The following is a 10000-nucleotide window of genomic DNA, read 5'->3' as shown; positions in this document are numbered from 1 at the left end:
AGGAAAGAGAGAGAGAGAGGGAAGGAAAGAGAGAGAGAGAGAGAGAGAGAGAGGGAAGGAAAGAGAGAGAGAGAGAGAGAGGGAAGGAAAGAGAGAGAGAGAGAGAGAGAGAGGGAAGGAAAGAGAGAGAGAGAGAGAGAGGGAAGGAAAGAGAGAGAGAGAGAGAGAGAGAGGGAAGGAAAGAGAGAGAGAGAGAGAGAGGGAAGGAAAGAGAGAGAGAGAGAGGGAGGGAAGGAAAGAGAGAGAGAGAGAGAGGGAAGGAAAGATAGAGAGAGAGAGAGAGAGAGAGGGAAGGAAAGAGAGAGAGAGAGAGAGAGGGAAGGAAAGAGAGAGAGAGAGAGAGAGAGGGAAGGAAAGAGAGAGAGAGAGAGAGAGAGGGAAGGAAAGAGAGAGAGAGAGAGGGAAGGAAAGAGAGAGAGAGAGAGAGAGAGGGAAGGAAAGAGAGAGAGAGAGAGAGATAGAGGGAAGGAAAGAGAGAGAGAGAGAGAGAGAGGGAAGGAAAGAGAGAGAGAGAGAGAGAGGGAAGGAAAGAGAGAGAGAGAGAGAGAGGGAAGGAAAGAGAGAGAGAGAGAGAGAGAGGGAAGGAAAGAGAGAGAGAGAGAGAGAGAGAGAGGGAAGGAAAGAGAGAGAGAGAGAGAGAGAGGGAAGGAAAGAGAGAGAGAGAGAGAGAGGGAAGGAAAGAGAGAGAGAGAGAGAGGGAAGGAAAGAGAGAGAGAGAGAGAGAAGTAAATATAAAGATATTTCATATACAGTTAAGCACACATAATGTAGAAAATATGAACATCACCTACACATGGAAATATTGTGCACTCATATTTCACAACTAAAATGCATGTTATGAAACTTTTTAAAAATGGTACCCCAACATTATTTTACATTTTTAGCATTCTTGGAGACTACAGGACAAACCAAAGGCTACAAACAGACAACTACAAAATCTTCATTATTGTAGCAGTCATCAGCATGGTCACTGCTGTTATGTATGCTACATTATTATAGAAAAAATATTGAACTAAATGTATTCTAATTATATGATTTTCTTATATAATATTGTATTAGGATATACAGAAATAATCTAATATACAAATCCTAGTTATAATTAATGTTTTAAGAATATTCTGTTACTTCTTTGTCACTGTTAACCATATTATTGATAAAATTTGATATTGAACTTAATTTAATACTTCTAAGAATTAATGTATTTCTCTAGTCTACTAAATTATATATTTAATATATTTACTATATGGTTTGATTATATTTTAAAATGTCTGTTGTAAAATATGGTAAATAAAAATGCTTTATATTTGATATTTTATTTATATTTATCTTTTCAGAAAAATATTAGGATACTTATAATCCTGTGTACAATTGGGCAGTGCAGAGTACAGTATATTTATGAGAATATGTGACATATATAATATATAAAATATGTTTTTTTTTTGTTTGTTTTTTTGGCAAGTTTATTATTATCAAGCACATCACAAGAAAATACTAACACAAAAAGTATTTTTCAGTATCCGAGTCCTTACCCTGGGAACATATAAGTCCGACTAGCGTTTGCTTTTGAGGAAGGTATCGAGTCGTATCTCACCAGACTCAAACTTGCAAAATATTATCCAAGATATTAATTACACATTAGCATCTATTGTACTGCAGTAATAATTGACTGTCGATGCATTGTAACAACTCTCCTTCTGTAACTGCAGCTTATGATATTTTATATTTGCATATGGATTACAACCCTATTAGCTGACAGGCAAAGAACATAACAACCCACAATTTTTTCTTCTTTTTTTCTTTGAGGAATTAATGTCTGCATTTATCTATATAATTGCACTGGTAAAGCGTACATGGCTCTTGGTCACATGGTGTAGTTCCAAGCACAAAATACTGAAGTAGTATAGTATTATTTTCAAATGAAAACAGAACAAGCATATTTAACTTTTTTCACCAAGATGTTATGAACGAAAGACTAGCATCAGTACATGCCTTGTTCTGTAGGTATTATTGGCAGTAATAGATTCTGGAGAATAAAAATTTGTTTCTGAATATAAGACATGACTGTAAGTTTCCCTTCTTTATGTTTATGTACTGAAATTTATATATATATATATATATATATATATATATATATATATGTGTGTGTGTGTGTGTGTGTGTGTGTGTGTGTGTGTGTGTGTGTGATGTGTATGATGTGTATGATGTGTATGATGTGTATGTGTATGTATGTATGTATGTGTGTGTGTGTATGATGTGTGTGTGTATGATGTGTGTGTATGGTGTGTGTGTATGGTGTGTGTGTATGGTGTGTATGGTGTGTGTGTGTGTGTGTGTGTGTGTGTGTGTGTGTGTGTGTGTGTGTGTGTGTGTGTGTGTGTGTGTGTGTGTGTGTGTGTGTGTGTGTGTGTGTGTGTGTGTAAAAAATGTGTGGAGACAAATATTTTTAAGTACATTTGCATGAATCCCATATTTCTCCTACGTTTACCCAGATGCATAAAAAAAAATATATATATATTCAATATTTAAACTCATATATACCACATACAAATAAGGTTTCTCTTACTGTACACATTTCAGAACAATAGGAATAACTTCTATTAAAATATGGTCATCCTTATAACAAAAGGTCCAACAAGTTTATTTTCTCATAAAAAGCAAGTATGTACATTTTCATTTTTGTAGTGATGCAAAATCTAGTATCTCTTAGCAACTTTAGTCCTGGGTTATATAGCCTGTGATAACTCTACAGTTAATAATGCTGCATTTTCACATTTTCACAGGCCTACCCTCCCTTTTTACACTTTAAGTACATAAAATCTGAAAGGTACCCTTGGCTATCTGAGGAGTTTGGTGGCTGGCACACTTTGAGATGTACAGCCAGTTCAATGTTCCGTTACTTGAGGAAAAAAGGGGAAAAAAAATATGGTAAGCAATAAAGGTCGTGATGGAAGATATTAACAGTTTGGGGAAAAAAAATAACACATGATTAAGGGAGCAATCCAAAAAGAAATATTTCCTACTGTAATTTTTGGAAAAATATATATTTTTTTTAATCACACTAATTGTACATTACAAAAAAAAAAAAAAAATGAGTACAAATACATCACTACATAAAATTAATTTACCTCAATCTTTGGCATAACTCTTATTTGCTATATAAAAAAAAAAATCTTATAAAGTAGACACACAATGGACATAATGCATTCTAAGCACCACCTTCCAATTATTCATGTCTTTCTTTTCAAGTAACAACATCACTCTATTCATTCACACCCTACAGCCACTTAACATGAAAAAAAATGTCAGTCCTTATGTCTTTATGATAACCTCTCCATCATAATGCAAAACCACGTACACACAATACACATAACATGTCCATAATCATACTGTACACAACAACGTGACTGCCTGTTATAGGGAAAATAAGCATAAGTGTACTTCATATTTCAGGCTATTAATACATTACAAATATCAGTCCATGCAAGTGCTCACACAAGCAAATAACAAAAGAAACTATTCTGTTTGTAGCTTAAGGCTCAACAACATCTTTACCCCATTGGTGCTGGGTATATACACTGTTCGTGGTAGCTTCATTGTGTTAACTCTGCTTACAGAAAGATGGCGACACAAGTATTTCGTCACCAATGAATCATTTAGTACACCTACCTGATCTCACCTGCTTTCTATGGTCCTCAATTCCTTATGATTTTTTTTTTTTTTATCCTTAATATAACGACAACTGTTATTACCATTACTATTATTGTTATTGATTTTGTTTTTAACAATACTAACAGTAATAAAAATCAAAATCTTTCCTAAAATTCAAGGACCAAGGCAAAGTGAGATAAGGTAAGCCTTACTAACTCCACTGACTAACTCCACTGTGACTAAGCAGCTGAGGAGATATCTATGTGTCAACAAAATAAATTAAAATAGAAGTGGATATGGCATGTAAGCATGTCATCCCAACATCAACAGTTTAAATCATACTTCTATAAAAATTCTGTGATTCACTTCCATTCGGACCCATGTGTATGTGCATGTTATCAGCTGATGTGGATTTCCCACTACTTCACTCTTCTTGCTGTTTCAGGCATGTTCATAAATACAGATCTATAAGAAGAGGCACTTTTAAAGTTTCTCCAGAGAACAATTAATAAATATGCTTAAGTTAAACCTGGTGTTGATAACAGTGGTGTTGGCAAAACATATGCCCGTAACACCTCGAGGAGAATTCTGAGCTATGATATAAACCCAGTGAATACAACAATGAGAAGCAAAATACATTATAATTCCTGAGTATAATTGAAACTGGTAAATATCATATATTCAAAATAGTAAGCAAATGTTAAAGACATCAATGGCAGTGATGTAAAAACATGATAGTGCTACAAAATCTATAAGTGAAGTACAGAGGTAAAGGATTTAACGGTTGGAACAACGTGTTGCACAGCAAAGCTATCTTGATCTCTTGTATAATGAAAATGAACACTGTCACAGTTATGCATAGATGCACATAGATATACACATGAATATGAGTGTGCATGTACATGTGTGTACACACACACACACACTCTCTCACTCTCTCACTCTCTCACTCTCTCACTCTCTCACTCTCTCACTCTCTCACTCTCTCACTCTCTCACTCTCTCACTCTCTCACTCTCTCACTCTCTCACTCTCTCACTCTCTCACTCTCTCACTCACTCACTCACTCACTCACTCACTCACTCACTCACTCACTCACTCACTCACTCACTCACTCACTCACTCACTCACTCACTTACTCACTCACTCTCTCACTCACACACACACGTATACACACACACACTTACTCATACCCTAGTCTGATATAAAATGAATCTGTTACTATAAAAGAAGGCTAGTTCATACACCCCTTAAACTATAGAGGCTATCAGTTTTAACTGTGTGTTATGGAAAAAAGTGTAAATATTCAACTACAAAACTCCCTTTCTGTAATACACCAAACCAAAACCAAGTGTCATTACTATTTACATCTAGTTAATGTTATGATAATAATAAACAGAATTTGAAATTGAAAAAAAATACTATATATATATATAATATATATATATATATATATATATATATATATATATATATATATATATATATATATATATACATACACACATCACTACGATATACTGAACAAAATCCCATGACAGTTTAATCATTGTATATTGTGATAAAAGGACAAAAAGCATTTTTAAACTCTTTAATGTTAGAGCTTTTCAAGGAACCAAACTAATCATTCCTATTTCAGCTTTTTTCTTTTCAATGAAGTAGTATCACAAACTGATACCTACATGACAAGAGGAACTATACTTTACAACTTGAGAACTGTAGCAAGACACAGTCAACAAAAATATCTGAATAAATATTTGAGGAGAGAAGCAAACTGAATGTGCATCTACAAGAGTAATTTTAACTAAAAGTCTCGACAACACTTAAACTTGACTTTTTCACTAGTTTATAAATTCTACACTGCATGTAATCTTAAAAACTTCTGTTTGTTTAGCTGTAAAATAATTTCCTCTGACCATACAGCAAAAGTGTGTTAGCATCAATCAGATACACTGACAATATTAATATCTGCAATTAGGCAGAATAAAGAAAAAAACAAAACAACCTTAGCGTAAGATTTTTCTCGTTTTTTTATGCTTTTTCCATACTTCTAAAAATACAAATTTCTAACAAATTCATAAACAAATTTGTCAGGAAATTTGGTCCACGAATAGGATATCTCAAGGTGGTGGATGAACTCTGCAACAGCAGCAACTGCGGTTTATTTTAATCCCATTGTAAGAATAATCTATATATAAGGGAGTTACTATATACATATATATCTCTTTCTTCATTTTCAAGTTTATTTTTCTTATATAACAGAGGTATTATGATGCACTTATATGTGTGGGTGAAAAAGAGTGTCTCAAGTATATTTTTCTTAAATAACAAAGGCATTATAACTAAATTATATGTGTAGGTGAGAAAAGAGTGAGTATAAGAACATATGGGTGCAGATATGTGACTCAGTGAGGGCTCGAATGTAAAAGTGATTGAGTGATTGAATGCGTGAATGAGGGTATGAATGATTAATCACAACTGACTGAGTGTGATACGATCCTCTCACTGTTCAATTATTCCTCATGACATTACGTACGACTTGGGTTCGATGATGCGATATAATATATCTTCTTTGACTATACTATAAGGAAGAGTAATAGCATAATCAATTAAAAAAGAAAACAAATGGAAAGGAGAATATACTATTAGTGAGCAATAAAATCAATCCAGCAATTCTGATATAAAATTTTCTGGAGCCTTTACATTTCTAAAATTTCTAATTTTGACAAAATGTGTAATAAGTTTATAAAGCTAACTTCAGGTATCAGATGTTCTTAAATTGTAACTCTGTACTAATTTCAGGTATTAGATTATACAAACAAATCATAATTAAAATCAAACAAAAATCTTTTCAAGTAAATTTCAACAAAAACTGGCATTAAGGATACAACCAAAATACAGCCTGCGACTTCTCAAAGTGAAACCAAATGTGTAATAAAATGAACTCTCACATTCATACACATACATGCAAACTTATGCAAACAGACTCAAAAGATAACAACAGTCCACAATCCATTAAAAAATCCTCATAATCCAACAGCATCTCCTTTTAACTTACGCAAACCACGTATACTTTAAAACCCAAGTGTATTCCTGAGGTAGTTTCTGCATTCCCTCAACAAACGTTACAGTTGATACTGCTACTGCCTTGCTGGTTCCGTGCTGCAGACGCCGCCGAAGTTTCCTCTAGGCTAGCGGCAATAGCTCGGGCCAGCTGTTCATCCTCACTTTCCTGGGGACTAGTTCGAGATGGTTGTTGCTGCTGTGGCCGTGGTGCCTTGTTAGCATCGTGTACAGAGGCTGCCATCGCACGAGCTAAAGCTTCGTCCTCTGACTGCATAATTGGGGAGGCGAGAGAGAAAGAAGGCGGGGCTTGTAAGTAAGCATTGAAATATATGAAAATAATGGAAAAAATTATAACAATGATGTAACTAGTAAAATAGTAAAATTTGCAATTCATACTAAAATAGAGTATTATATATATATATATATATATATATATATGTATATATGTATATATATACATATGATATATATAAACATATATACATATATACATACATACATATTTATATCTATATCTTTATATACATATGTGTGTGTGTGTGTGTGTGTGTGTGTGTGTGTGTGTGTGTGTGTGTGTGTGTGTGTGTGTGTGTGTGTGTGTGTGTGTGTGTGTGTGCGTGTGTGCGTGTGTGCGTGTGTGCGTGTGTGCGTGTGTGCGTGTGTGCGTGTGTGTACGTGTGTGTGTACGTGTGTGTGTACGTGTGTGTGTACGTGTGTGCGTGTGTGTACGTTTGTGCGTGTGTGTACGTGTGTACGTGTGTACGTGTGTGCGTGTGTGATATATATATATATATATTTATATATATTTATATTTAAATATATTTATATATATTTATATATATTCATAATATATATAATATATATAATATATATAATATACATAATATACATAATATACATAATATACATAATATACATAATATACATAGTATACATAGTATACATAGTATACATAGTATACATAGTATACATAGTATACATAGTATACATAGTATACATAGTATACATAGTATACATAGTATACATAGTATACATAGTTTACATAGTTTACATAGTTTACATAGTTTACATAGTTTACATAATATACATAATATACATAATATACATAATATACATAATATATATAATATATATATAATATATATAATATATATAATATATATAATATATATAATATATATAATATATATAATATATATAATATATATAATATATATAATATATATAATATATAACATATATAATATATATAATATATATAATATATATAATATATCATGAACATTTGTCCTAATCATATCATATGCAGGAAATAAAATGTAATGGAGTTATTAGCACTCAGACACTTTGTCATCAAACAAGTTCATGATAAACAAATGTGTCAGTAAGTTACCTTCAGCAAACTTTCATATTCAACTTCTATAATAGCGTTTATTTATCATAATCATCATCATCCCCTATTTCCTCCCGTTATATCTACTATTACACATCTTTGGTAAAATGGAAAGAGATGAAACTACTCAACACAAAGAAAATAAAAATCAAAAACTTATCTACATTAAACAAAAAAATAAATAAATAAATAAATAAACGAATAAACAAACAAACAAAGTCCTAAGGAACCAAAGACGCTTACCATTCCGCCCTGCAGTGACGACACGCTGGGTGGCGTTCGGACAGGCTGTCTCTGGTGCTGCTGCGAGTGCCCAGTTGGCCTGGGCCCGGCGGATGGGGGGGTAGAGGAGAAGTACCTCCTGATGCCTTGGGCACTTGCGTCTGCTAGGCTACTGAGGCCACGGGAGACGGTGCCATTGCTCTGCCCTCTACTGGTGCCGCTGCGTGACGAGGCGGCTTTGCTGTGAGAGAAGACGGGGAAAGAGTCAGTAAAAGTAATGGCTGGGACCAAGAACGGAAGTTATATTACAAGTTATGTCTCAAGGGGATGAATAGGGGGAAAAAGTAATCATACACTAGAAGCACAAATATAAAAATAATGCATAGTGAAAAACATAAATCATCTATTCAATGAGTTCAAAGCAACAATCTTCTTGATATATATGAAACCACCCAAATTAATGGCTCTTACAATAAACTCTAATTGTGATAAAAGGACAATCTTCCCATACTAAGAATTTTAAAGATGAACAGCATACTGGATATCATTATTAATATAAGAAAAGGATAGATCTGGTATTCATTAATCTAAAGTAAAAGCATCTCTCTATTGCTTTCAGTTCAATCAAACTGACAATTTTGAGGATGAACAGCTAATTGGATAACATTATTAACAAACAGGAAGGATAGATCTTGAATTCATCTATCCATAATAGGTGAAGAAGCCAATAAACAACTTAATTCTTTTTATGTCTTTTGAAGTTAATTTTACTTTTAATAAAAAGGACACAAGCTCATTTCTGCTTCTGTGATCTTCTCTTGGAAGAGAATTTAAATAGCTCAGGATGGGAAGGAAGATATAGAAGAGGTATGATTGAAAATGAATAACTCGTATACTTATAGTTCTGATGAAGATAAAAAAAAAAAAAAAAAAAAATGCATTAACAATATCTTGCACTGTGATGTATTTCACTTCGCTCTTTCTGTTTTTACTCTTGTAAGACTAACCTCTGTTCAATGGAAGAGACATACATATACACAAAGCTATAAATATATTGTTGTAAGAATGACCATTATGGATTTCTCTTCACAATAGTGCTGTTTTAACAATTATATAATTAAAACAAATTGACAACTGCTGTGAAAAAAATAATAAAAAAGCTCATCATCAAACAAGTTCATGATAAACAAATGTCTGTCAGTAAGTTACCTTCTGCTAACTTTCATATTTAACTTCTATAATAGCATTTATTCATCATAATCATCATCATCCTTTATTTCCTTCCGTTATATCTACTATTACACAACTTTGGTGCTTAGAAATAAATTTTCAAATACCATACATAGATTCACAGACTGGCTTCGTCTTCAATCCCATAATACACAGAACAGAAAAGTATCATAAAATCCGTCTTACTTTCAAACAGTTGATATTGCTACCTATACTCTAAAAAACTGCAGATACTGCTCAGACTACAATTTAAATTCACATATAACCTAACAAACAACAGCAAAATCCACACAAGACAACCCTAAAACACTCACGCAGCTTTATCTCGTGACGTTGCAGGCCCCTTGCAGTCGTGGTCAGTTGTATGCCTGTGTCGCAAGCAGTAGTTAAGGCCACAGGCATTGCAGGAAACCGGAACCATCTCCCTCGTTTTGCAACCATT

At 33.4% G+C, this 10000-nt stretch overlaps 2 protein-coding genes across 2 annotated transcripts in view; one reads left to right on the top strand and one right to left on the bottom strand.

Annotated features, from left to right (window-relative positions):
• The window catches only part of LOC125047895 (probable flavin-containing monoamine oxidase A), an 18816-nt gene extending 12360 nt beyond the window's left edge, over positions 1–6456 (top strand). Inside the window, exons 9-10 of the mRNA XM_047646442.1 lie at positions 885–980; positions 6450–6456. Of these exons, the coding sequence (XP_047502398.1) occupies positions 885–980; positions 6450–6456 (103 nt within the window). The remainder of the gene's footprint in view (positions 1–884; positions 981–6449) is intronic.
• LOC125047996 (AN1-type zinc finger protein 2A-like) overlaps positions 5225–10000 on the bottom strand; it is a 12246-nt gene continuing 7470 nt past the window's right edge. The window contains exons 4-6 of the mRNA XM_047646564.1: positions 9873–10000; positions 8350–8569; positions 5225–6981 (exon numbers count right to left, since the gene is read on the bottom strand). The exon at positions 9873–10000 is cut by the window's right edge and continues 24 nt beyond it. Coding sequence (XP_047502520.1) covers positions 6763–6981; positions 8350–8569; positions 9873–10000 — 567 coding nt within the window. The 3' untranslated portion in view covers positions 5225–6762. The remainder of the gene's footprint in view (positions 6982–8349; positions 8570–9872) is intronic.

This window comes from Penaeus chinensis, chromosome 42, assembly GCF_019202785.1.
Source record: "Penaeus chinensis breed Huanghai No. 1 chromosome 42, ASM1920278v2, whole genome shotgun sequence".
Lineage (NCBI taxonomy): Eukaryota > Metazoa > Arthropoda > Malacostraca > Decapoda > Penaeidae > Penaeus > Penaeus chinensis.
The sequence above is the reverse complement of the archived record's forward strand: the minus strand, read 5'-3'. Positions and strand labels throughout refer to the sequence as shown.